This window comes from Aspergillus pseudonomiae (genome assembly GCF_009193645.1).
Source record: "Aspergillus pseudonomiae strain CBS 119388 unplaced genomic scaffold BDV37scaffold_2, whole genome shotgun sequence".
Lineage (NCBI taxonomy): Eukaryota > Fungi > Ascomycota > Eurotiomycetes > Eurotiales > Aspergillaceae > Aspergillus > Aspergillus pseudonomiae.
Genome location: NW_022475994.1, coordinates 620528 through 646391, shown reverse-complemented (window position 1 = coordinate 646391; position 25864 = coordinate 620528). Strand labels below are relative to the sequence as shown.

At 47.9% G+C, this 25864-nt stretch overlaps 12 protein-coding genes across 12 annotated transcripts; 6 read left to right on the top strand and 6 right to left on the bottom strand.

The window, feature by feature from the left end:
* Window positions 1-181: 181 nt before the first annotated feature.
* On the top strand, window positions 182-1963 carry BDV37DRAFT_292743 (cytochrome P450; the record flags this gene model as incomplete). Its single annotated transcript, XM_032089242.1, has 3 exons — window positions 182-390; window positions 455-727; window positions 800-1963. Exons 1-3 carry the CDS (start codon window positions 247-249, stop codon window positions 1961-1963), a joined length of 1581 nt encoding a protein of 526 aa, XP_031946955.1. The 5' UTR covers window positions 182-246.
* Window positions 1964-2066: 103 nt separating this feature from the next.
* Window positions 2067-3236, bottom strand: BDV37DRAFT_277975 (isopenicillin N synthase family dioxygenase; the record flags this gene model as incomplete). Its single annotated transcript, XM_032085917.1, has 2 exons — window positions 2067-2290; window positions 2354-3236. 2 exons carry the CDS (start codon window positions 3234-3236, stop codon window positions 2067-2069), a joined length of 1107 nt encoding a protein of 368 aa, XP_031946954.1.
* Window positions 3237-4151: 915 nt separating this feature from the next.
* Window positions 4152-6342, top strand: BDV37DRAFT_277974 (major facilitator superfamily domain-containing protein; the record flags this gene model as incomplete). Its single annotated transcript, XM_032085916.1, has 12 exons — window positions 4152-4310; window positions 4383-4449; window positions 4535-4668; window positions 4725-4831; window positions 4913-5028; window positions 5080-5301; window positions 5362-5421; window positions 5494-5607; window positions 5664-5758; window positions 5820-5953; window positions 6037-6169; window positions 6217-6342. 12 exons carry the CDS (start codon window positions 4152-4154, stop codon window positions 6340-6342), a joined length of 1467 nt encoding a protein of 488 aa, XP_031946953.1.
* A 32-nt stretch (window positions 6343-6374) lies between these two features.
* On the bottom strand, window positions 6375-7622 carry BDV37DRAFT_277973 (uncharacterized protein; the record flags this gene model as incomplete). The annotated part of the gene is made up of 2 exons (XM_032085915.1): window positions 6375-7538; window positions 7608-7622. The coding sequence occupies 2 exons, from the start codon at window positions 7620-7622 to the stop codon at window positions 6375-6377; spliced, it is 1179 nt and encodes a 392-aa protein (XP_031946952.1).
* A 478-nt stretch (window positions 7623-8100) lies between these two features.
* Window positions 8101-9915, top strand: BDV37DRAFT_292741 (POT family-domain-containing protein; the record flags this gene model as incomplete). The annotated part of the gene is made up of 3 exons (XM_032089241.1): window positions 8101-8488; window positions 8541-8907; window positions 8964-9915. The coding sequence occupies exons 1-3, from the start codon at window positions 8221-8223 to the stop codon at window positions 9913-9915; spliced, it is 1587 nt and encodes a 528-aa protein (XP_031946951.1). The 5' UTR covers window positions 8101-8220.
* A 101-nt stretch (window positions 9916-10016) lies between these two features.
* BDV37DRAFT_80476 (PaaI family thioesterase) lies at window positions 10017-10839 on the bottom strand. The gene has a single exon (XM_032091257.1). It carries the CDS (start codon window positions 10647-10649, stop codon window positions 10119-10121), a length of 531 nt encoding a protein of 176 aa, XP_031946950.1. The 5' UTR covers window positions 10650-10839; the 3' UTR covers window positions 10017-10118.
* Window positions 10840-11003: 164 nt separating this feature from the next.
* Window positions 11004-14574, bottom strand: BDV37DRAFT_267806 (tRNA synthetases class I-domain-containing protein; the record flags this gene model as incomplete). The annotated part of the gene is made up of 7 exons (XM_032084074.1): window positions 11004-11413; window positions 11472-11784; window positions 11837-12120; window positions 12180-13690; window positions 13807-14206; window positions 14261-14437; window positions 14493-14574. The coding sequence occupies 7 exons, from the start codon at window positions 14572-14574 to the stop codon at window positions 11004-11006; spliced, it is 3177 nt and encodes a 1058-aa protein (XP_031946949.1).
* Window positions 14575-14987: 413 nt separating this feature from the next.
* On the top strand, window positions 14988-16652 carry BDV37DRAFT_292739 (flavin-containing monooxygenase). The gene has a single exon (XM_032089240.1). The coding sequence runs from the start codon at window positions 15133-15135 to the stop codon at window positions 16594-16596; it is 1464 nt and encodes a 487-aa protein (XP_031946948.1). The 5' UTR covers window positions 14988-15132; the 3' UTR covers window positions 16597-16652.
* A 288-nt stretch (window positions 16653-16940) lies between these two features.
* Window positions 16941-17414, bottom strand: BDV37DRAFT_277968 (uncharacterized protein; the record flags this gene model as incomplete). Its single annotated transcript, XM_032085914.1, has 1 exon — window positions 16941-17414. One exon carries the CDS (start codon window positions 17412-17414, stop codon window positions 16941-16943), a length of 474 nt encoding a protein of 157 aa, XP_031946947.1.
* Window positions 17415-17442: 28 nt separating this feature from the next.
* BDV37DRAFT_277967 (chaperonin 10-like protein) lies at window positions 17443-18350 on the top strand (the record flags this gene model as incomplete). Its single annotated transcript, XM_032085913.1, has 3 exons — window positions 17443-17447; window positions 17524-17965; window positions 18054-18350. 3 exons carry the CDS (start codon window positions 17443-17445, stop codon window positions 18348-18350), a joined length of 744 nt encoding a protein of 247 aa, XP_031946946.1.
* Window positions 18351-20068: 1718 nt separating this feature from the next.
* BDV37DRAFT_277966 (Zn(II)2Cys6 transcription factor) lies at window positions 20069-21755 on the bottom strand (the record flags this gene model as incomplete). Its single annotated transcript, XM_032085912.1, has 4 exons — window positions 20069-20879; window positions 20931-21055; window positions 21126-21409; window positions 21464-21755. The coding sequence occupies 4 exons, from the start codon at window positions 21753-21755 to the stop codon at window positions 20069-20071; spliced, it is 1512 nt and encodes a 503-aa protein (XP_031946945.1).
* A 1614-nt stretch (window positions 21756-23369) lies between these two features.
* Window positions 23370-25580, top strand: BDV37DRAFT_236418 (cytochrome P450). The gene is made up of 4 exons (XM_032080611.1): window positions 23370-23716; window positions 23772-23922; window positions 24003-25251; window positions 25328-25580. The coding sequence occupies exons 1-4, from the start codon at window positions 23539-23541 to the stop codon at window positions 25361-25363; spliced, it is 1614 nt and encodes a 537-aa protein (XP_031946944.1). The 5' UTR covers window positions 23370-23538; the 3' UTR covers window positions 25364-25580.
* Window positions 25581-25864: the final 284 nt, after the last annotated feature.

Sequence of the window (25864 nt, the reverse complement as noted above, 5' to 3'; positions counted from 1 at the left end):
ATTGCGCAAGCCTTAACTTGACTCCGAGAATAGATTGTAGGTATCAAGCTGCACAAGGACATAACCGAGGGTTTCTCAGTCGAGAGCAGGGATTTGGTACTTCGATATTTGCTCCTCGGATAGATAGGCATCTCCAGTTAGATGGGTATCTTGTGCGTAGGACATGAAATTTAGGCTATTATTCTACTTTAATTCACTGGGGTTCTGTCGTGGCTTTTGCCAATTGCCTTGCTATCTAGGAAAAAAATGATTTCAGCACAAGAGTTCACATACAGCATTCCATCACTGTCTCTGGGAGTCCTCGTGATCAGTACCATTGCCTGGCTCATCTGGACCGTGCTACTTTACCCCAAAGTTTCCAGTCCCCTCAGAAGATTCCCAGGCCCAAAAGTTAGTTATTCCGTAACACACGCCTATATTCATAGTATAATAACCATAAGTTTCTTTTGTATAGGATAGCCATTTCTTCCACGGGCAGTTATGGAGAATCCTGTCTGAGCCCGTTGGCAGCCCAATGAGAGAATGGATCAATACGATTCCAAACGATGGGATTATCCGGTTCACCACGGTATTCAACCAGGAACGCCTTATCCTGACGAGTCCTGAGGCGCTATCCGATGCTCTGGTTACTCACAATTATGACTGGGATAAGCCGGAACAGATGAAGAAGGGACTTGGGCGCATTGTGGGTCAGGGTGTTCTGCTGGCGTCAGGGAATGTGCACAAGGTATGTACTACTCTCACGAAATGAATGAACCCTGATCTGAGACCAGATGGCTAACCAAGTATGCAAGTTCAGACACAAAGAAAGCACCTCTTACCCGCGTTCTCCTTCCGGCACATCAAGACTCTATACCCTATCTTTTGGGAAAAGTCCTGTGAAATGGTCGAAGCCATCACGAAGGCTACCACCAATGCCGACGATACAAACACTGAAACTTCCATCTCAATCACTGACTGGCTTCGTCGCGCCACCTTAGACATCATTGGTCTTGCGGGCTTCGGACAGGATTTCGATGCTCTAGGCACGCCACACTCAGAGCTCAACAATATTTACGAGAAGGTGTTCGACCAGCCCCAAAATGAGAATGTGATGAAAGCTATTGAAACACTTGAGAATATCTTTCCTGTTGCCTGGCTAGGGAGCCTTCCGCTGCAGCACAACCGCGACGTTAAAAAAGCGTCCATGGCCATTCGCCAGGCGGCCCGGATGGTCATCCGTAGCCAGGAGCAGTTCAAAACGAAGACAACATCTAGTATTCTCTCTGGAAATAGCCTTCTCTCGATTGCGTCGCGTTCGGAATACTTCAGTGAGGATAATCTCATCGACCAGGTCATGACTTTCCTCGCTGCTGGTCATGAAACTGTCTCTACAGTCACGGGTTGGGCGATAGTGGCCTTATGCCGTCGACCCGTTATCCAGGAAAGACTGCGGAAGGAGATTAGATCTCAACTACCCTCTCCAAGCCAAGGCACATCTACATTCAGTGCTCAGATTCTGGATGCGCTTCCATATCTCCATGCCGTCTGTAATGAGGTGTTAAGATTCTATCCTCCTGTTCCGCTTACTCGCCGTGTATGCGTCCGAGATACGACCATCCAAGGGGAACCGGTTCCCAAAGGAACAAATATCCTAATTGTTCCTGCTGCGCTGAATGTGTCCAAGAAACTGTGGGGTGAGGACGCATTAGAGTTCAACCCTGACCGATGGATGGGTTCGGGGAAAAACAATGGCGGTGCATCAAGTAACTTTGCCAATATGACTTTTCTCCATGGCCCTCGGTCATGTATTGGAGCATCTTTCGCCAAAGCTGAATTCGCATGCTTATTGGCTTCAATCGTCGGGCGGTTTAACTTCAAGTTTAGTGATCCCGAGTATAAGTCGGAGGTCCTGTCTGCTGGCGTCACAGCAAGGCTGAAACATGAGCTTCTCCTGACAGTCGAGGTGGTAGAAGGATGGTGAGCATTTAGATCCATAGCTGGTAAAATATTTAGAAATACATGATGAAGTACAATAGCTTAATTATCAAGACTACCACGATATAATTATTTTGGCCCCGTTATGATCATTCATTATCCTTGAGAGCAAGTCGAAGACGTTCTAATATATAACTTCCTGCGTTAATAGATTTGTACTTGGGCTGCTCTCCTTCCGGAATGCAACTCGGAATGGTTTCAACGATCTCATCGTAGTTGAAAGAGAAGAAGAATGGGACGCTGTATCGCTCCTTTCCGGTGCAGTTGACAACTCGGTGGATGGTACTCTTGTATAAACCATTCGTCATTCGCACTGTATATGAACATAAGTATTAGCACCTCTTGTAGAACACTGGCACAGTATATGCCAACTGACTCATAAAATCCCCCACATTGACCACAATCGTTCCTGGTAAAGGGTCTGCGGCCACCCATTTTCCGTCAGGAGACAGGACCTCCAGCCCACTGACATCCGATTGTAGTAAAAGCGTGAAAAGCTCAAAGTCTGAATGCGCTCCAATACCGACCAAGTTTTCGACCTTGTCCGTGGGAGGGTAGTACAGCAGACGGGCCACTCCTCCCGGGTGAGTGACTAGGTGATCGAAAGTGGTTTCTGGAAGAGCAAGGGACAGTGCAAAGAGCTGAATCAATCGACGAGACAACTGCAAAGCCTGGCCGTAGAACCCTTTCACTCCGTCTAAGAAGCCGGGAAGATCCTCCTCCCTTGGCCAGAGGTTCCCAACTGACCGAGAGCCATCAAGCTCCACATACTTCCCATCGCCACCGGTAGGGTCAAAATCAGATTGATATGCCCAGTTGAAGGCTTCTTTGTAATCTCCAACCCCCTTTACGCCTAAGGCCTGCGCGCTATCGGGATGTGACCGCTTGAGAATGTCGGCCGATGGTCGCCAACCGCGGAAGAATTTTGAATTTTGATAGTGAATCTCTTTCTTTTTCTCGAAAGGGAGTTCCTTGAAGAATCTTTTCGCTTGATTCAACGCCTCATCACATTGGTCTGCACTGATTCCGTGATTCTTGATATAAAAGAAGCCACTGGTTGTACAGGCCTCATTCATCTCCCGTGCGACTCTCTGTTTGTCCACGGGGGAGCCATGCGTTAACGGGCCAAGGTCGATGACCGGAATTGACGAGAAGGCAGGCGCATAGCCTCCTTGTCCCTTTTGGATCAGCCCCTTCAGGTATTTCTGAGCCTCTTGGACTTCTGCATCAATGGCGCTTGGTTGCGAAGGGATAGTCATTGTGAATTCAGCTTCGTGGGATTGATGAATTGTGTCAAGAGCAGTTTTTGCTGTTCGACTCAGATTCCTACCACCATAAAAACACTGAAGGTACGCCTCAATGTGTGTATCTCACTGAAAGCCTATACGACTACCGCCTACTTTGGTGCTTCCACTTAACCCCACTTGCATTATCGCGTTCATTATCACAGGGGCTTCATACACCCTCGGCTATTCTATTCAGCATCGCTTTCGCCCGTAGCCACCATCTAATCCCAACATGCACTTGCGATATTGGAGGATTGTTGACTAGAGTGTGATAATGTGACATTGCATTAGTGCTTCCTTCGCGGTAACCAACGACACGAGGGGTAAAAATAGGCTAGATGTCTTGGCTCAGTCTGATAAGGCTTCTCTTCTGCCTTACCTGCGGGGATCCTGGATTCATCGCGATAGCTTGCTAGTCGGCGCCAATCGGATCCTTCCGCGGCCTACGGGTCGTAGAGATACTCTCGATGTGACGTGATTTCAAATGCTTAGCACGGAACCCTAATCTAAGAAGATTTTCAGTAAGCGCTAACGGAGAACATCTCGGGTTGTAAATTTAAAATTGGAAGTAACATATTTTTCCTCCTTGTTTTGTTTTTTTTTCAAATGGTATAACCTGTGTATCGAAAAGCCTGCCTATACGCCGTAAGTACAAAGATACTGTATCTAAGGATCGGCATGTCAGTGACTCACCCTAAGGTAACTTGACGTGAGTTTCTCTCCATTCCGCGTGCTCGCAAAGTGCTACAAACTAATTTCACCCAAGGTCCACTGAGTTTCAGTGTATGGAAGCTTCCTCCTCGTCCCAGATTACGAAGACTATTCAGCTGAACAGCCTTGCTCTCCCGGCGATTGCAACCAGTCGCACCCGGCCACCCCTTCCTCGCAATGGCCAATCGTAATGAAAGCCCTTCTCAGGAACCTTCCATCGAGGAGCAACCCCAGCCCCAACCCCAAGGTCATTGCAAAGAAAATGAATATGTGAACACTGTCCATGAGACGATCGAACTCCAAGATGATCCCAGGAAATGGTCGCCTATGAGGAAGGTGTGTATTCTGGGGCCTCTCCTTCCTCCAGGCTCTAATGGCATTCTATTATCAATGCTCACTTTTCCAAAGTGGATAACCCTAGCGACAGTGGCAAACGGCTCATTGGTCGTTGGGTTTGCGCCGAATATCTACAATCGTAAGTATACCATGCGGCCTTATATAGTGGGGTATAGTGATCGCTGTACACACTCACCATGACTGGTTGATGATAATTAAATTAGCTGCCATTAATGCAATCAAATCTTCACTCCATGCTCAGGATTGGCACATCTCATTGACCCTTTCTTTATTCATCCTGCTGTCGGGCATCTTCCCAATGCCATGGAGTCTCACTAGCGAGTTGGTCGGCAGAAAGGTATGTTATGGTACACTACGTCCTCTTCAAGGCAATAACACTGATAAGTGAAGCAGCGTGTGTATATGGTTTCCCTAACAATAGCACTTGGTGGTTACATTGGCGCCGCGGTCGCAAACTCGATCGGACTGTTGATTGGGATGCGCTGTATTCAGGCGATGGGGTAGGTGCTCCTTGTAATAGTTCTTCTATGGTTACCCTAGACCATGGTGATTATACCGCTGACCGTCATTCTGTATTCTAGTAATAGCTCCTTATTCTCGGTAGGAGCAGGTTCGTTAACCGACATTTACGATGTTCACGAGCGCGGAACAAAATTCGGTATCTACTATGCTGCACCCATGCTTGGACCATCTCTCGGTATGCTTGCGGAGAGGTATATTTGACTGATCCGTGACTAACAGAAAGAAGGCCCAGTCCTTGGTGGTATTTTGACGAGATACTTGTCCTGGCGCGCTACTTTTTGGTTTCTCGCCATTTGGATCGGCGTTACCATCTTCAGCGTGCTCGCTTTAATGAAAGAGTCTTTCCGGAAAGATCGTAGTACTACATATCAGGATGCATTGGCAATACGAACTGAAAAGATCGCTAGGAGGCAAAGCCAGGCGATACACCGTTCGTCATGCGAGGAAGGTGCTTCTCATCCCAGCTCAAGAAGCAAGATAAATGTCTATCCTACTGATCTCAGGGTAGCGACATCACTAAAGAGGGTCGTTAAGAAGCGTAACAATGTAGTCCTACTAATTGCTACAGGTAAGAGCAGCTTTATTCCAAAGCAGACTTTCCCGGGCTTGTGCGATAGAAACAGACTGACGGCATTTTTAGGGCTAAACTATGGGTTCACTTACAGTATATCTTATACCTGTACTTTGTCTCTCTCTGACAAATACCATCTGGATGCGCTCAAGATAGGGCTGGTACTACTTGCTTATGGACTAGGTCAGTCGGGCAATGTTTTAGTAATACCAATCTCGTGGTTATTAACCAAACAATAGGCAGCATGGCAGGGAGTGTCCTAGGCGGACGATATTCAGATTATCTTCTGGCTCGCTCACGCTCCCTGAATAACACTGCAGTTGCTCCATCTGAAGTGAGACTCAGAACTGTTAGTGCTTTCTACTCGTATATCAGACTAACGGCGGTTCTTCCAGGTGCGTCTCGCGACCACTATACCGGGTCTTATCATAATGCCAGCACTGTGCCTTGCATATGGGTGGATGGCACAATACGCTGTACACATCTCAGGGATCGCTATCATCCTTTTCTTCGGAGGTCTTTCTTCTATGTATACACCCCACCCTATTGTATCTTTGTCGTATGGTTCCGCGCAACGTTCCGTAGCTGATGAACAAATTCTCTCTATTAAAGCTGGGTTTATTCTCCTACCATGTCATACCTGCTTGACATCAACCCGGGGAATACTACAGTCACTGTCGCCTGCAACAGCTTCATACGTGGCCTCCTCGCTTTCTTGTTTGCGGAAGTTGCAGTTCCTCTCCAGGTACGCTGAGTCTTCAGATTATACAGCTTGTTCTAACAAAGAATAAGAATGCCATAGGGGACGGTGGCTTGTACTCGTTATGGGCTGGCCTGTGGGCCCTTTGCGCTGTCCTAGTACTGATAGTCTACTTCAAAGGGGGTCACTGGAGAGCGCAATCTTCTTCAAGCGTTTAAAGGCACAATATTATATGCAACGATTAACACGATCAGAAGAGTTGCGCTTGTCTGTCTGTACGAAAAGCATTGTCCTCCCTTCTGGCTCCGAGTCCAATTTTCTCTCCAATTTGCACTCCAATGCTCTGGATGTATTGGGAATGTTCCATAGTCAATCGGATAAACTCTTCTGGGCTTGCTGACTCATTCAGAAGTTTCTCCAGGGTGAGGCTATGGAAGGCAGCTTGTTCAGTTCCGGCACCAGTATGCGGACGTAGCCCAGCCAATGCGTCTCCGATAAGAATAACCTTGCCCTCGTGGAAGAAGTTCTGGGGACTGATCACATCCCAAATAGCCTGAACAAAGGGTCTGTGCGTGCTTTGAACAATCTCGTAGAATTGCGGCGGAAGGACTTCTTGTGCAAAGTTCTTTTGGCTATCCCAAACCTCCGGCCGTACTTGTCCAGCTTGCAGTGTTACTCGATGCACTGATCCATCATTACCAGTCATCAGCTCGGGAGATGGGAGTGAATTCTCTTCCGAGTCACAGTACCAGACCCAGTTCACGTAGCGTTTGCCTTCTTCCCCGGGTACAACATATACGACCATTTGACATCCGGGCGAATTATAAAAAACCAGCTTGTTCAAACAAAGATCGAAAATAGTCGGTGCTATCTCATCTTCTACGACAATGCCTCTCCAGGCGACGTATCCGGCATAACTCGGCGCCACATCCTCCAGCAGACTCCTCCGGAGAGCAGAGAAAGCACCATCTGCACCAAGAAGAAGATCCACTTCCTCACGCTTCAGTATCCGATCTGCATCTGTGTAAGACACTTCGATTTTGTCATCTTCAATCCGAACATCGGCTTTCGTAACGGTATGTCCCTCTAGATATTTCGACTCTACCTCTCCACTGTCAAACGTTTCGCGAGCAATAAGATATAGCTGGTCCCAGCTCGTGGTCTCTTGATGTTTCTCTATCGTACGAACGATGATTCCGGCGCGATCGAGAAAGAAATGTCCATCACTGGTAACCGTCTCGAGCTGGTGATTTGGAGAAAATCGAGATAGAAATTCACGGATCGACTTTCCGAGCACGATGCCTGCACCGCTGCCTCTCACGCGGGCGGAAGTATGTCTCTCGAGAATGTGCACAGAATGGCCCTGTGATTTAGCAACAATACCTGCAAACAGGCCACCCAGCGAGCCTCCGGCCTTAAGTGAAGATAGTCAGGGTAATAATTCTCGTCAAATTGTATATCAGGTAATTGACATCGTGCTTACTACAATGACCTTCATCGCCAACTTAGTTGAAGCCGAACGAGGACAATCCAATGCCATTCGCGGTGTGTGATAATCATGAAGCCAATATAGTCAGACAAACCCTTCAAATACGATCGGTGTTTAATCACTCCCCGATGGCCCGGTACAGATGACCTCTTGTAACTCTGTTTTACCAAACCAATACCGCCCGTCCTACATGTATTACGCCGATACAATCGTGACAATTGTTAAGGTTGACCCTGGCATCACGCCATATTTTCTCGTCTGCTGAAGGATTCAACCCGCTGATAACACTGTTTTAGTGTATTCGCAACCGTGCATGGCTTCTCTATATTGGTCTTGTGATGTGTCTTATCATAGTTTAGGGGTTCCTATTGTTTGCCAATACTCGAAAAGTCAGTGAGGCAGGCCTGCCGATGGAATAAAATAATATTCACGTAATGTAAATTCAAGTAGTTTTGCTCTTGGTCAATGTACATCTGGACAACTGGCAGGTTAGACCTTATCCAACCCATGGCTTGGTCAATAATATTATGCTCGAAATTATTCGTACACACTTTCCTGCTCAACGCTTAACGTTTACTATCTCTCGTCAAACTGATCAGAGAACACTATGTCCCAAGTCCCAGATAACACAGTATATCCCATACTTCAAAACCTTCCAACCGAAAATGACCCCCTACTCCCCAGTCTGTCCGACGACAACGAAGCTATAGCACACGAAAGACCTGTAATATGTATTCCAGGTTCTCTGCCCCGATCAGTGTGGTTGATAGCGCTGGTCGAAGTCTGTGATCGATTCGCCTTCTTCGGTCTCGCAGCTCCCTTACAAAACTATCTTCAGAATGCAAAGGATGATCCTCTACGCCCTGGTGGCCTGGGTATGTTATATATATCCACGAGGCAAGAAGGGAAGTCTAAGTAACGATATAGGCCTTGGACAGTCATACGCCACCTTAGTAAACCTATCATTCACAGTTTGGTGTTACGTGACGCCGATTTTTGGTGCCATCATCGCTGACCAATATATTGGGAGAAAAGCAACTATCACACATGCTAGTCGAGTATATGCAGTAGGGCTATTCATTTTGTTTGGCTCGTCTCTTTCTGTCTTCAAAAACAGCGATGTTTCCATCCTGGCATTGCTTGCTGCAATGTTATTGATCGGTATCGGCGCAGGCGGTATCCGACCCAATGTGAATTCGTTGATTGCAGAGCAATATCAGCCTGCGGACCAGCCTGTACATAAACTAGACACTGGGGAGAATATTTCCATTGACCATGATATGACTATTCAGAGGTCAGTGCAATCCCTCTTGTGCATTTGCTCGAAACCCATCGGTAACCTCAAGATAGGATCTTTATGACATTTATCATGCTAACAAACGCCGGCTCCCTCTCCTCCATTCTAACAACAACAATTGAACACCGACAAGGCTTTCCCCTTGCCTTCCTCGTCCCGGCACTAACTTTCACTTCCATCACAACTTTATGCCTTTCTCAAAACACATACTCCTCCCCACCGACAACAGAGTCAACCACGCTCCACGCTCTCCAAGCTTTCTACATTGCCGCCCGAAACAACTGGACCCTAGACGCAGCCAAGCCGAGCGCTGAAGAACACCACCCATGGTCAGAAACCTTCATTGGTGAACTTCGCCACTCTCTAAGAGCCAGTCGAATCTTCCTCTTCTACCCTATCTTCTGGGCATCTTATAATCAGATGCTCACGAGCTTTATATCTCAAGCTGCCAATATGAATACACATCGTTTACCGAATGATATCATGTTTGCCATCAACCCGCTCAGTATCCTGCTGATAATCCCGGTTCTAGACCAAATCATTCTTCCACGGGCCCGACGCGTTGGATTGGATCTATCCCCAATCACTAGGATCACCGCTGGGTTCTTCCTCTGCGGTCTCGGTATGGCCTATGCCGGGATTCTCCAATACACCATCTATCACTCCCCACCCTGCTACGCCTCTCCACGCTCTGCAGGGTGTAATGCTCCAAACAATGTCCACATAGTCTGGCAAGCACCCGTATATATAATCTTAGCGATCTCAGAAATCTTCATGTCCACCACCGGACTAGAATACGCATACAGCCACGCCCCAGGCTCCATGAAGTCAACTATCATGGCGCTATTCCTATTTACCTATACACTCGGGTCTCTGTTGTCGATGCTAATCACTCCCTTTCTGGTCGATCCGCTGATGACCAGGGCGTATGCTGTGTTGAGTATAAGTACTTGGAGTTCCGGAGTGGTATTCTGGGTTTGTTTTGGGGTGAGGCGGGGGATTTGATCAAGTGGTAATTCCTAACCTAGAGCTTTTTTTGGTTCGAAATCTACAAAACAATTGATGCTACCTCTTACGGCCTGCAAAGGGATCATTGATGTGAGGTATCTAGCATGTGACCAGTGGATCAGGTAAGATAACGAATCATACATGTATCAGATTCAGAACCAAATACCATACCCCAACCTCAAAAATACCAGCAGAAAACTTTACAATCCCTCCTTCCTCTTCCTGACGACCAAACTCTCGCACTCCGCAAAAACACCCCCAACTCCATCTTCAATAGTAGCCCTAACCACCCACTTCCTCCCCACCGGCCCCTTCTCGGACCAAACCCGACACAAAACCACCGCGGGAGTTGCAACAGGCCTGCGATAAGAAACATTCAGCGTAGCCGTAACAGCCGCCTCCTTCAATTCCTTCTCTACCAATTCATGAATCGTATCATCGAAAATGAGGGCTAGTATCCCGCCGTGACAGTAACCGGGGTGGCCATCTAGTCCGGCGCCGAGGGAAACGAGGAGGCGCACCTCGCCGCCTGTTTCGGTGGGCGGAGTTGCGGTTGGGGGTTTGTAGAAGGAAGCGTGGGCGCGGATGGTCACGTCGGTCCAGAGGGTTTCGGTAAAGAGGCGGTTTGTGGAGGTTGAGCGGGTGGTTTGGGGGTGCCAGGACGGGGAGGATATGATTTGTTGGCACCAGGGGTGGGGAGTGAAATCGATGAGGTGCTCTTGTCGAGACATCTTTCTTTATGGGGTGTTTGGGTTGAATTGGACGTAGGGAAGATGACGGAATGAGTGATGAGGGGAGGATGCATGGTTTCTGTCAAGGGAGTATATATATATATATATGTAGACATGTATATATAGGTATTATGACCTCTAGCCAACCATGGGTTTTGAAAACTATCTGTTGCCGTATTGAGCTAGGTTACTGAGTGTTCATTCGTAGCGAATGTCAGATGGGCAAAGCCGCCGAGGTAGTTACGGACAATCACATTGCGTGGCGCACCTAGGTAGGCTAGTACACTGCATCCCCGGTTTTACGTACACGATCCATCTCACCACTAACATGCAATACCTTCCGCTGTTCTCTACCTAATTACGAATGGTGAGTTTCTCCAACTGTGCAATGGTCGCAGTCACGTTCTGGTACTCGACTTCCAAGTCCCTAAGCTTCTTCAGCTCGCTTGCCTTGACTGCTTCCTCGGCCTTCTCTGCCCACCCCTCTGCCTCAATGGTACGCCGTTGTCGTGATAACGTATCGGTAATCCTCTCCAACTGCTTCCGAGCCTTATCCACAGCGTCAGTGATATCAATGCGTCCATTGATTTCCAGAAATACCGCTGTAGATGCTGAGCTCACGTAAACAGCACATCCTACAGGAGGCTGTTCGTTGGGACCAATGACTTGCACAGCAGCAAGACCCTTTCCGGCCAGTGACTTGATGCTTCCAGCTTCACTACTAACAAGCTCATAGGAGTGAGCGTCTGTTGCATGGATGAATACTGTAGGTCCATGTATTAGGATTAACTGGAAACAATAAGTCTGGAGGAATAAACTTGCCTTTAGCGTTGTCCTGAATACCATATCCAGCTATCAGAGAGCGGATTCCCTTGACTGATTTTACTACAGTCTCGAATGCACCCTCGGAAGTATCATCTGCGAGGGACGCATTATATTTGGGGTATGATGCAATGACGATGGACGGAGTAGAATCGCCAGGTCTTCTGGGCAGACGCTGCCACAGCTCCTCGCTGATAAATGGCATAAAAGGATGAATCATTCGAAGACCTGCTTCTAAGGCATTGTAAAGTGTATTGAGAGCGGATCGCGCTTCCTTTTCCGAACCATGCTGGATAAGAAATTTGGAGTATTCCTGATTTTCTCTGTTAACCGGTGACCAATGATTTTGTAAGGCAACTACTGACAATGAACACGTCGCACAAATTATCATACCAATACTGATAGACAATCTGTGCCGCGCGGGAGAACTCCTTCTCGCTCAGAGCTCGGTCAATATTTTGTGAAGCGGTATTGAGTTTATGTAGCATCCACCGCTCGCCCAGCGATTCGTCTCCTGTCTTATCCAAAGTTGATGGAGGTGTATACTGGTCTCCGATTTTGCCCAGCACGAATTTGGCTGCCTGATAGATCTTGTTACAGAATCTCCTGTACCCGGCCATAACCTTAACATCGAAAGATATATCGCCGCCTGTCATATAGTGTGAGATTTGGTAATGTTTGAAGCATGGAAGGAGGTGTTATTCTTACCCCCTGTGGTATACTGGATTAGTGAGAATCGCAAGGCATCAGCTCCACACTCGGGAATTCCATTTGGGAAGGCTGCTTTTTGATACTTCATGGCCACACCCAGCTCCCGGGGATCTAGGTTTCCCTGCTGAAGTTTATCGTGCAGTTTCTGGAGGCTAATACCCTCCATGACGTCGACAGGATCAATCACATTACCGAGCGACTTCGACATCTTTCGGCCCTCAGAGTCACGGATGAGGGAATGACAGTAAACCTCTTTAAACGGCACTTTGCCAGTGAGCTTTAAACTTAGCATGATCATCCGTGCTACCCAGAAAAACAGAATATCCCATCCAGTCTCCAACAATGATGTTGGAAAGAGGTTGTCAAGATCATGGGTTTGCCGCGGCCATCCTAGTGTTGAAAATGGCCAGAGACCCGACGAGAACCAAGTATCCAGAACATCTGGATCCCTTCGGAGGGTGAAGCGTTGATTAGGGAATCTTGCCTCTGCTTTCTGGCGAGCTTCCTCCTCCGTTCGGCCGGCAACCCAAAGGTTGTCGTTTGTTTCATCTGTTAGTTGACCTTCTATGTCAACGAAATAAGCAGGTATTTGGTGGCCCCACCACAGCTGGCGAGACAAACACCAATCTGTAATGTTTTCTAGCCATCGAAAATAGTTGTCCCTTGCTGCTTCTGGCTGGATGATGATCTCTCCATCCTGAACCACTTTCAGGGCGTCATCGGCTAGCTCCCTCATTCTCATCCACCACTGTGGCTTCATTAAGGGTTCAATAACATCCTTCGATTTAGAGCAAAGTGGCACTTTCATAGGATGGCTCTCTTTCTTTACAAAGAGCCCTAATTCTTTCAATTCCGCCACCACAGCGTACCGAACATCAAAACGTTTGCGTCCCGCGTATTTTCCGGCGTTGGAATTCATAGTTCCGTCGTCATTAAGAATGTTAATAAATGGAAGATTGTGGCGCTTGCCAATGGCATAATCGTTCGCATCATGCGCAGGGGTAATCTTAACTGCTCCAGTGCCAAATTCCGGATCCACGTACGGATCTGCGATGATTGGGAGTAGTCGGTCCACGATAGGATGCTGAATCTTCTTGCCAACCAAATTGCTATAACGAGGATCATCAGGATGAACAGCCACTGCTGTATCGCCTAGCAAGGTCTCCGGTCGGGTTGTCGCAATTTCAATTGTTTCCTGACTGCCCTGCACCCGATACTGGAAATAAGTGAGAACTCCAAATTCCACTGGGCGCTCGTAGCCTGGAACTTCCAGTAATGTCCGTCCTTTCAGCTCCTTGCTATCCACTTCCAGATTCGATATTGCAGTGTTAAACTGTACACACCAATTTACCAGGCGACTCGATCGATAGATATAACCTTCTTCGTGTAGACGAACGAAGCATTCGGTCACGGCAGCCGATAAATTGTCATCCATTGTGAAGGCCTCGCGGGTCCAGTCAAACGAGCCTCCTAGCCTTTTGAGAACGGCATTAATCTTGGAATGGTATCTATGAGATTCCGCATTGTCAGCAGCTGCACATAAGTGATGGTTTCGAGGCATTAGGAAACAACAAATGATCTTGCTTTTAGATCGCATTCACACGAGCGACCGGGGAAAACGTACTCCTCTTTCCATTCCAACGCTCTATTAGTGAATTGCTCCCGTCCAAGATCATGTCTCGTCTTTCGCTCTCTCCTCCACAGCATATTTTCAATCACGCTCTGGGTTGAAATACTAGCATGATCACATCCGGGCAGGTATAATGTAGTATACCCCTTCATCCGATGCCACCGGATCAAGCAGTCCTGCAATGCTGTTCCCAACGCGTGTCCGCAATGCAAAGCACCCGTCACATTAGGAGGAGGGATCGGAATGACATAGGTCCCCTCCGGCTTTGGCTTTTGTTCTTCGCTGATGAATTCAGGCTGGAAAAAGCCTTCCGCCTCCCACCAATCATTCCACGCCGACTCGACAACTTTGGGAATATACGCTGAATGAAAAGGTCCGTCGAGGGGCTTAAGGACTAGAATGGCACCAGAATCAGCGGACATCTTTCCGGAATTTGGGAATATCTCACTTTTCTTCTTTCCTTTAGGCGTCTCTTCGGTGTACTGCGGCAATGTCTTCTTCAGCTGATGGTCTTCCGCAGTGTCTTTAGGCTTTGCCGATGCAGTGGCAGCAGCAGCCCTTTTCTTTTTAGCTTCTTTCTCCGCGAATTTCTTCGCTTTTTCGGCTTTCTGGCGCTCCTTGTCCGCTGCGAGAGAGAGGATGGTCAGGTTGTTTAATCAGACAAGACGTTTTCAACTTACCCTCTCGCTTTGCCTTCACCGCTGCCTTGCTATTGGCATTTTGGTCTATACCAGCTCCGGTGGCTGGCGGGTTGGTGGACATCCTGCAAATGGGTCTCCAAGGCGCTGAGCAAAGTCTTGTAAGGCGGGAGCTTCTTAAGAGACGAATAACCATGGACCCTCCCACGGTAGGAAGCGAACAGGTCAGCGGGCGAAATAAACAAAGAAAGGAATAGAGGGGTCGCTGAGATGGGTAAAGAAGAAATAAAATGATTAGATTAATCCATTCGCCAGGTCTTCTTTTATTAGTGACTCACAAGACAACAGACCAAGAATGCTTTAAGATACGGTAATACGGATAAATTTTGGTATTGTACTGGTAATATTACTGTCGTATTGTATATATCGTTACCCAATACTGAATGTAACCCTAATCCTAGCTCGAACAGGTCTCCGTATGTATCGGTCTCTGTTCATTTCGAGTTGACCTACCCAAGGTCAACTCGAAAGGAACAGGCATTAGCAGCTTGTATCAGTTGGGTCATGCCATATACTTGCTTCCATTTGTGGGTGGGCGGGACCTAGCAACCTAGTATATATATTCTCTGATGTGGAGATATAATTTGCTAACTATTCTATCTGCCTATTCAACTTCACAGCTATGGAATTCAACCACGACATTATCATCATCGGCGCAGGGATCTCCGGGATCAATGTAGCGTACCATGTGCAAACCGAATTGCCAAACTATTCATACATTATTCTCGAGGAGCGGGAGGCAATGGGTGGGACATGGGATCTATTTCAATATCCAGGCATTCGGTCCGACTCAGACCTCATTACCTATGGATTCTCATGGTATCCATGGAATCAGAGCCGCCCCATCGCCGAGGGGAAAGCAATTGCAACATACATCAAAGAGGCTGCTGCGCAATTTGGTATTGATCAACATATCTATTTTCAGCATCGAGCTACCCAAGCGGCATGGTCAGATACAAAGCAGAAATGGACATTGATAGCTGAACATGCTGGACGGGAGAAGTTGTATACAGCTACTTTCGTGGCATTTGGCACGGGATACTATGACTACCATCAACCGTTACCTGCGGATATTCCCGGTATGGACCAGTTCACTGGGACATTGATTCACCCTCAGTTCTGGCCTAAAGAGGTCAACTACACGGACCAGAAGATTGTTGTCATTGGCAGTGGTGCCACGGCTGTAACTCTCATTCCCAAACTTGCCGAGACGGCAGAGCGCGTTACCATGCTCCAGCGCAGTCCGACCTATATTCTTAGCGTTCCCAACGCCGAGATCAAAAAGACATGGATAGACTACCTTCTTCCACGGGCCATCGCACAGAGCTACCATCGTCTGAGCTGGTTCCTTCCACATCGGCTGTTCTTCCTTTTCTGTCAAAGCCTTCCCCAGTTCTCGGGGTGGCTTCTCCGCTGGCGAATGATCAAGGAACTTCCAGACAACATTTCCCATGATCCTCATTTCAACCCTCGCTATGCTCCATGGGACCAACGCCTCTGTGTTTCACCAGATGGCGACTTCTATCAAGCCTTGTATACGGGAAAAGTGGACATCAAAACAGACAGTATTGAAGCTGTTACCTCATCAGGAATCAAACTAAGATCTGGAGAGTTCCTTGACGCAGATATAATCATCACAGCAACAGGTCTTAAGCTACAACTGGCAGGGGGTGTAAAACTTGAAATCAACAAAGAACCCTGTAACTTGGCAGAGAAATATCTCTGGAGAGGGATCATGCTACAGGATGTACCGAATGCGTTTTTCTTTATTGGTTACACAAATGCATCCTGGACGTTGGGAGTAGATGCGAGTGCAGCATTCAGCACTCGGCTCATAAAACACTTGTCATCAAAAGATGCAACGGCAGCTGTGCCCCGGGTCCCAGACCGGCTGAAGCTACAACCGCGAAGAGTATTGGATTTAAGTTCGACCTACATCACAAAGGCGGATAAGAACATGCCAAAGGCAGCGGATCAGGGGTCCTGGTTGCCCAGAAATAACTACATCTCCGATTTGTGGTTTGCAAAGTATGGCCGGCTTAATGATCTAGAAATAATAACTCGACACAGAGTTGGAAAGGACTAATGGATCATATGCACATATTTTCAATCAAATACATGTATAGTATAACTAGACGTCGCCATGACCCTCGCTCACCCGCATTTTACATGATTTTTCTAAACCTTTCCTGAATAGGCGGCATAAAAATGATGCTTCATCATGGAAACTTACTGTTATTTACATATGTTCTAGTATTCATATCTATTAATCGCGTTTATTTTCGATATAAATTCAAAGTCAAATGAAATGCCTTTGTCTTTGGTCTAGTTGATTAGAAGCTAGCAAGAAATAGCCACCGTAGTGAGCATAGAGAAGATGTTTGCAATGGAAAACTAACAAGCCTATATAAGAATAGACCTCCTCCTCTGCTACTTCTTGGCACTGCCCTTGTCCAGCACACTCCGGAATACCACCATGTGTTCCCAGGCTCTCTCCGGCATGCCCAGCGCCCGGTACGGCTGAAGCACAGTGTCGTCCATCACGATGTCGAACGTGTGCTTCGTCCGATAGAACCCCGGAGCAGCCACGTTTCCAGTGCGTGGGGTGCTCTGCAACTGCTTCTGCCATTGTAGCGACAAGTCCACAGTTGCTTCGTAGAGTCGGCGCTCACCGGACTCGGCCAAGGGCATGGCCACCACATAGAACACCGGCAGCAGGACGGCCTGCAAGACGAGCGTGAGCATCCCTTTGAGCCATCTCCAGAATACCAGCCTCGAGCGAAAGCGCTCTGGGGATTGAAGGAAACTAGCCACGATGTCCGTCTGCACTTTCCCGGGGTACTCGTGCACAAAGTCAACGGAGGGTTGCTTGTGCGCCAGGTGTTCCAGCGCCAAGGTGTTCATTATGGTGGTGTGGGCAACGTGGTTCAGCATGGTGTAGCTTTTCTCTGACTGCAGGTCTTTGAGTACAAAGGACAGGGCACGTTCATTACCACCGTTTAAGACGCTGAAGACTCGAGGTCGTTGACTGGACGGCTCATCCGGGTGATTCGCCTTGCCGGTTCGCTCTCAATCCCGTTGACTGGAAGTCTGTCGATCTCTCGCCCAGCCCCGATGCCACCTGGGGCACGGATTTCTCCGGAGAGGTAGTTGCAGTAGGCGGAGCCTGTCAATCCCACTTCGCGGTGGGTGATTCGGTCTATGGAGCGGCCTTTGGGAATAACCCCGAGGATGCCACCCAGGGCGCCTTCGCTGAGTATGTGGCCATTCCTGGCGAGCTAGTGTACAAGATTCCTCCAGAAATGTCATTTCAGCAGGCAGCTACGGTAGGCACGGGCTTGGCTACTGCCAGTCTGACGCTCTACCAAACACTCGGTCTGTCGTGGCCCAATCAGCCTGTCCAGGACGCACAGTATGTTCTCGTCTATGGCGGGGGAACTGCGTCTGGGTGCTACGTGATCCAGCTTCTTCGGCTGTAGGTTTGAAGGCTTCCATGCCATTTACCCCCAAGAGTACATGAAGCTAACCAAGTCCCATCCATAGGTCCGGCTACATCCCCGTCACTTCCCTGACCACCAGGCGCTCGAGATCCTCCAGAACATTATTCCCGCCATGGATGCCGAGTCCCGCATTGTGATTGATGACGGGGTACCTCCGGAGAAGGGGGCGCGGTGGGCAGAAACTGGAACGGACATCTGCATTATGAGTGCTCTGGGGTCGAAGGCGCGGACTCAGCGGCAGTGGGAGGAGCTGGCTGCAAAGGCCGGACTGCAGCTTCAAGCTCTCTACCAGAACACCTGGCCAGTGGTAAATGCGGCCATGATGTTTGGCCTGCAGTAGCTACCAATACGTAGAATAAATGTGCCTCTATGGACCTCGGTGTACACTTTATCTGTTGTATAATATGTTAAATAGTGTTACAGTACTCTGTAAATATCAAGAAACCGAAATGCTACTCGAATGGTCAGCTCCAAAGTATGGCTCACTATGATAGAGCGCCATTTGATCAGAACCTAATGATATATCTCATACATTGGACCCGGGTGCTGTTGTCTGCTTGGGTGCTAGTTATCTTCCCTGCATAACAGTGGGTAATTATTGTTCCTCTATCAACTCATTCTGATATCCAATCCACACAATTAAAGCTGATGTTTGCTCACAGGAGTCCTAGATATCTCTAATACACCAAGTGTAAGCCGCTCCACTCTCCTCTGGTTTTAGCATCAATTTTCTTTTTTAATTCTTTATTTCACGCCCGGGTTGGGATCCGGCCTTCGCTAGTTACTGCAGTAGAACAGGGAGAAGAAAAATTAAATAGACGGCTGCCCGGGCCTAACTACCCGACTGATCGTCTAAATGGCGACCGATCATAATCTTGGATTTTTTTATGATCCCCCTTCCCCTAAATTCTGAGAAGCATATCCATTTAGGCTGAGTAGCCGGAGGAATTTTACAAAAAGATCAGGCTAAATTTTTCAAGTTCCCCAAGCTTAGACCAACGGAGTCTCTAGTTACAGATATTGAGGATGCACTTTCCTATGAAAGCGAAGTGTCGTGACACCCTACATGTACTATCAAGGTAGAAAATATACCCAAAGCGGCAGATGCAATACAACATCTGGCAACCAAGAACCTATGCTTAGAAGCGCCCCCTTAGCTTGGATAATCTCTAGATGATCAAGGAGGTATTGTGGTCTTGCGCAATAAATCTCGTCGTACATGCCTTAAAGTCCTATCAGAAATTGTCATGATCTATGCTACGCTAGCTGAATACTTAAGCCCGGAATTAGCAAAACCAAAATTGCGCCGCATCCCCCGGATCACAGTCCATCTGACATTCCTTGTCTTGTCTTTGAATTGGGAAGTTCAAAGGACGTTAATCAGTTTACTACTCGTAGAAGGGTGGGCCTCTCAGGTTCTACCTTCAGGGGTGTTCCATGCTTTTTTGATGCTAGGCTCTTGCCCATCTTCGTGGTCGAGGCAGTGCAAAGCCTAGTTCCACTGGGCGCATCACACATATTGCAGTCATTTGGGTTCAAATGCTTCCTTGGTGGCCTCGCACCCCCTACTTTCTAAAATTCAAATGTTAGCTCTTCTACCCCAGTATTAAATGCGTCAGTGATGTCGTCAGTACCATTCATTCGAGCAAGACTATCCTATCAAAAGGATACACTACCGAGTCTCCGAATCTGTTGCCGTAGCTCAATGCCGTTGATATTGGCACTGCCGGTGCTTCGAGCCAATCAGCAGGTACAATACTGATTCGGTTGCCGCTGGTCCCCAGAACCCCTTGAGCAGAAGATGCTAATGCTGTATAACAGCAGTAATTGAACACTGTCAATAGTAGGAGGTAGGACTCGTCGTGACGTATTGATTAAAGACCGTAAAATGGTTGTACGAATAATGATGTCCTCGTGCAAGCTAACGCAACTATCCACGTGGCCAGTATGCCTATGCCATGCATGACTCCGAACTTCAACCGTGCATGTTGAGTGGTTGGCACTTTCGAGGGTTCCATAGCTTTCAATGATGTTTTCTGCAGCTCGTTGTTATAGTCTTCAAGGCAATGTCACATCCATGTCCCATGACCTTCCGTTTGTACTGACCGGTTCTGGCTTGTTTGGTACCAAGGTAGTAGGCGAGATACATAAGAGCTCTCCTTCAGCGCTACCTGGTGAAGTACAGGTGCCGGGATGACTCATGGTACTGAAAATAGTGTCCCAGTGAGGTCGAAAAATATCTTCGCCCTGCAGTGTCTCCATCCACAGGATACACTTGATGTGGACAAGAACATCATCCCAATTACTCAGCTGTAGAGAAACAACCATGGTCTGCGCTTTCTCCACAAACCACTGATAATCGGGTGTGCCGGTTGAGGCTACCATGCCGATTGCAAGAAGCCAAGCATCAAGCGAACCATATACACGAGGAGTCGATTCGAGTTGCATGAGTTGGTCTATGAATTGGATGACAATGCTATTCATCATGGCGGCATGTGAGTAATACGTTGGCCCATGAATAATAAACATGTAGAGGATGATTGCGTAGCGGATGCATTCGGTGATCGATGACGACTGAGGGCTTTCCGTGCCCGGTGCTGTAAGTAGAAGTCGGTGTATGACAAAGCAAGTGAGGTCATGAAGTCTTGTGGTTGGAAAATGGACCCGCCGCGCCTGCTGGAAGGCACTACGAAGACGGATGAAGACATTCCTGACTGCATAATCAACATTCATACCGATGAGCTCCGACGAACCATCATAATGGGTGGTGGGATCCAACTGCCATTCTGGAATAGGCGGTATGCCGTCTCCAATTCCGACATCATCTTGGGTCTCGAATTGAGGGTGGCCCATTACGATCATCGATACCCTATGATGCATGTGAATAATACACACTCAAGGTGAACAACGAGGTACTTACCAGCTAATCATCCTCGCGGTAAGCGGGCTGGTTTGCCTCACTGAACTGATACCACCTCGCATGTTGACTAGTCTTATTGCTCCGTCAACATGCATTTGACTGACGTTGATATTGCCTTTACCAAACTGAGTGGCGTGTTATCAGTAATCGAGAAGATGAGATAGAGAGATAAGATAGTCTGGGACGGAATCTCACTTCAATAGCTGCCAAGGTGATTACAGAGTTCATGGTTCCATCTTGTACCGCCAGCGATATATCTTCAACTTTGCGCCTGAGCAATGAGACAGAGTCGGCCATGAGAAGTTCCGAAGCTTGAAAGCCCTTCTGGGCCAACAACTCTTCGTCGAGACATGCTGTCTGCAGCGAGACATGAAATAGTGCCGGGTCGCCCAGAGCAAGTGGCCACCACGAGATAAGAAATGGATTTGTCGTTGGATTCAGGTCGAGCGGATAATATTGAAAGGCGATCTTGTGGATAACTGAATTCGGTAAGCCCCGCTGTCATCTACAACATTGAATGAAGCTGTACGTACAGCTGTGGATGAGACGTTGTACGCGTTCCCGGGGAAGTCTCGTCTGTGGGTATGAATCGAAAGGATCGAGAGATCCAAGTCTGTAGGCGGTTAAAGCGCCGGATCCATCGAGGGGTCTTGGTGATCCGCCATCTCCCCGCCCGGGAGCTGCCGGCAGCGCCGTCAAAGGCTCATTCGCATAGTTGCACTGGACATTGCGCTTGATACAGCGAGAACAGCGTGGCGTGCGGAGGTCGCAACTATGTTTGGATTTGGCACATGCAGTACAGGATCGGCGAAGAGTTTGGCGCATTTTGGGGAAGGGAAGTTGAGTGGAAGTGTAGGTGGAGACAGCCGGAAGACTCAGGTACAAAAAGGTACGTGCTGTCGAGCCGCGCGCCAAGAGAACAAAATACCCATAAATAACTCTTACATCCCCACTTTTACCCGAGATACAATCTGTATATCGAGTTCTCAAGTCTCAATTTCTAATACATCAAAGGCGATATGATATCACTTTCTCTCAAAAGCCATCCTTAGCTTACTTGGTAGATGATAGAATCAGCTACTTTAATATATTAGTCTTAGGAAATTGTTTGGAGTCGTCGATAGTATATATGTTATGGCTTAGCTTGTAGTTGATCCCGTTATGACGGGATCTACATATATATCTCTGTTTAAGCATGCACGGCATAGAGACTTATTACTCCAAGTACGATGAGACTCGTACACTATAACAAACATCTGATCTAAGCTGGATCTTTGTTCTCAGCGCTTCGGTCAATGGTCGCATCTTGAAGCTATTTTTTTGTGAATAGCAACATACAGGGTATATCAAACCTACAAGAAACAAGCCTATCGTAGCAGGCATCTTCTGTTTGTGAAAACACGTTCGCAATCTAGAGCTTCTGTCGATTACCGTCAACTTCCAACCTCCGATCCTCGTTTACAATAATAGATGACTGGATGACTACCATGGTTCAAGCCGCAATATAATATTAAGTGTTAGTTATACCTCGATGGGATTCGTCAGACTTCGATGCTGCTTCTAGATCTTACTCGTCAGCCATATGGCTCTAGAGTGGCCACGACTTTTTAAGCTTAACAATCCTTGTCTGCTTTGTTAAGCGCATGCTGGTTCTTAACCCGGCATAGCTTCTGATTCAGCTGCTGATTTCGTATTTTCAAAACAGGAGCGACGATCTAGGTGAGCCCTTGTCAGGTCATGTGAGCATTCCATTCTTTTTGAGCTATATGTAAGTATCTAGGTATAGAACTGTAGGTTGTTGAAGTGGACCGCCGCCTGGGGCTATATTTATTTTTATCGACATCTCGAATTTTTTACATATCACGATATGTACTAAATGATCGAGGAATTGGTTCTTCAAAAGGTTCCACTTTCCAAATTGTCCAAAGCTTTAAAACACTACATCGCTGTTGATGATGTACCGTAGAGCAATATGCGTACGTCAAAAACAACATTCTTTCGATTAGAGAGAGTGAGACGATCACATGAAGGGCTTCAGAAAGCCGAATAGGGGCATTTCGTTAGTATGGATGAGTCGGAGGCAACGGTAATATCGAGTAGGTATCTTAACGATATTCTCAGGAATCTCATAGGCAGGAAGACACTGTTACTGAGCACGCCACTTGGGCAATCACCATCCCGTGGTTGGTGGACTCTATAATTTGACAAGGATTCTACAGTAGTGTGGCCGAAAGAGGACTAGACCCCGCCGACTGTATATGTTCGATTTTCGGAGTCTAGTCCTAATGGGGTAATGTATGTACTGGGATTCGATCCCCCTCATATCGAAACTCACGCCATCACCAGGGTATTTCCCAGGACTCATAAACCAATTGGTTCTGAGAGTGGGTCGAGTCGTTCGATCTTCTCCCCGTTATGTCAGGGGAACAGACCACCTACTTTTGGCCCGCGCTAGAAGGGGAGAATCATGGATGTTGCCTCTGGTTCGATTATTCTTTCAGCATTAGATCCACCCACGGCCCAGAAGGTCGATTTCATCTCCTTATAATAAAGTCCTGCCGTGCCCCTTCTGCATTTTCCAGAAGTTGGGAAGTGCGCCTCTAACACAATGGACGCCAAGATGGCTACTGAGATCTTCAACACATCCAGCACGCAGCCTGAGCTGTCGCAGTCATGGGCTCACAAGACTTCCCAATTGCAAGGTGCCCTACCAGATTTTCTGGCAGAATGGTCTGCCTGGCAATACGTCGTGACGTTTCTGATTGGTTTAGTGCTGTATGACCAAGGTAATCAGCAATATCGGTAGCATGATCTCCTTCACCCTGCTGACTTCGTCTCTAGTCTTGTACCTCAAGCGAAAGGGTGGCCTCCCTGGCCCTACGTTTAAGATCCCCCTCATGGGCCCGTTCATCCAAGCGATTTATCCAACTTTCGATGGCTATCTTAGACAGTGGGCGAGTGGACCTCTCAGTTGTGTATCTATCTTTCACAGGTGTGTATTCACATTCGCCATGATGTTGCTGGAACTCGATCAATCAGTGTAAGCGACGGTACTCACACCTCACGTTGCAGATTTGTCGTTCTCGCCTCCGACCGCGATCTAGCCCATAAGGTTTTCAAGTCACCTGCATACGCCGAGCCATGCCTTGTACCGGTTGCGAGAGACATCATAGGTCACAAAGCATGGGTATTTCTTCAGGGTAGAGACCATGCTGAGTACCGGAGAGGGTTGGTTCCTCTGTTCACCAGCAAGGCTATAGCCACCTACCTCCCGGTCCAAGAGAAGGTACTGGATGACTACTACAACCGGTTCGTTACCGCTACGAAGGCGAACCAGGGCAAGCCAATGGCATTCATGACCCTGTTCCGCGAGATCAACTGTGCACTTTCCTGCCGTACCTTCTTCGGCGATTACATATCCGATGATCAGGTGAAGAAGATTGCCGATGACTTCTACCTTGCTACCGATGCCCTCGATCTGGTCAATATCCCTCTGGCGATGTACGTCCCGTTCACCAAGACCTGGCTAGGCAAGCGGACGGCTGATGCTGTCCATCGGGTATTCGCCGAATGTGCAGCTAGATGCAAGGCAAACATGGCGACAGGTGCGACACCCACCTGCATTGTGGACCATTGGGTACTCCACATGATGGAGTCCAATCGGTATCGCGAGAGGGTCGCCGCCGGGGAGACCAACTTAGAAAAGCCCAAGAACATGATCCGGGAATTCACGAACGAGGAAATCTCAGACACACTTTTCACCTTCCTCTTTGCGTCCCAGGATGCGTCCAGCAGTGCCACAACTTGGCTGTTCCAGATCCTCGCCCAGCGACCCGACGTACTCAACCGATTGCGGGAAGAAAATCTGGCCGCGCGGGGTGGTGACAGAAACAAACCCTTCGATCTCCCCACGTTAGAATCCCTCACCTACACAAACGCAGTCATTAAGGAGCTCCTTCGCTACAAGCCGCCCGTCATCCTCGTCCCCTACCTTGCAACAAAGGACTTCCCCGTAACGCCCAACTACACCGTCCCCAAGGGCTCCATGATCATCCCTTCCTGCTACCCAGCTCTGCACGACCCAGAGGCTTACCCCAACCCCGATGTCTTCGATCCCGATCGTTGGATAACCGGAGACGCCGAGTCCAAGACCAAAAACTGGCTCGTCTTCGGTGCCGGGCCGCATGACTGCCTCGCAAGAAAGTACGTCCCGCTATCCTTAGCAGGTATGATTGGAAAAGCGTCGTTAGAGCTCGATTGGGAACATCACCCCACGCCGAGGTCGGAGGAGATTAGGGTGTTCGCCACACTGTTTCCGATGGTAAGTGCTCACTATTTTAAGTTTTTGCCATATCTTGCCATATCTTCTTGTTCATAACTTGTGCTGACTGTCATAGGATGGATGCAATCTGGTTTTCAAGAGGCGCCCCTAGTATCGCGCTTTGCGATTTGGGCTTCGATTCTGCTACGCCAAGGGCGAGGCATCTGTACAACTAAAAAATTTTGTAATAAATTATGATGATAATAATAATAATTCAGCCATTTACGAGTTGCAGTTCCTGATCCATAACCCCTCAGAAGATATACGGTTCCTAGCATCTGCTACAAGTGATCCTATAAGACCAAAGTAAACCCTCAAACTTATAAACCTCATCTAGCTTTCACTTCAGAGCTAGGCCCTGTTGTGAGAAAATACTGAACCTCAGCATCTTCAGAGTTATTGTCGATTGAGAGCGAGAGGGTTTCACTTCACCATTCGCTTGCAATGTTTATCGGCAGTTCGCTATTCTCTCTATCTTACGTCGTACCCTGATCTAGACATGAATCAATGCAATACAGTACTCCTGCTCAACGTTCGCGACATTGGGTAACACAAGTATCTCTTCGCTACTATTTGTTCGAGTAGGTGGAGCGTACTCTTCTCGGTTAGCTTA

What these genes read in the sequence shown, in the direction of transcription:
- BDV37DRAFT_80476 (XM_032091257.1), bottom strand. Translation starts at nt 10,649, where the DNA reads ATGTCTCGACAAGAGCACCTCATCGATTTCACTCCCCACCCCTGGTGC.
- BDV37DRAFT_292739 (XM_032089240.1), top strand. Translation starts at nt 15,133, where the DNA reads ATGGAATTCAACCACGACATTATCATCATCGGCGCAGGGATCTCCGGG.
- BDV37DRAFT_236418 (XM_032080611.1), top strand. Translation starts at nt 23,539, where the DNA reads ATGGACGCCAAGATGGCTACTGAGATCTTCAACACATCCAGCACGCAG. An exon ending in TTTAGTGCTGTATGACCAAG is followed by an intron (nt 23,717 to 23,771) that starts GTAATCAGCAAT and finishes CTTCGTCTCTAG; the next exon opens with TCTTGTACCTCAAGCGAAAG. An exon ending in TCGCCACACTGTTTCCGATG is followed by an intron (nt 25,252 to 25,327) that starts GTAAGTGCTCAC and finishes TGACTGTCATAG; the next exon opens with GATGGATGCAATCTGGTTTT.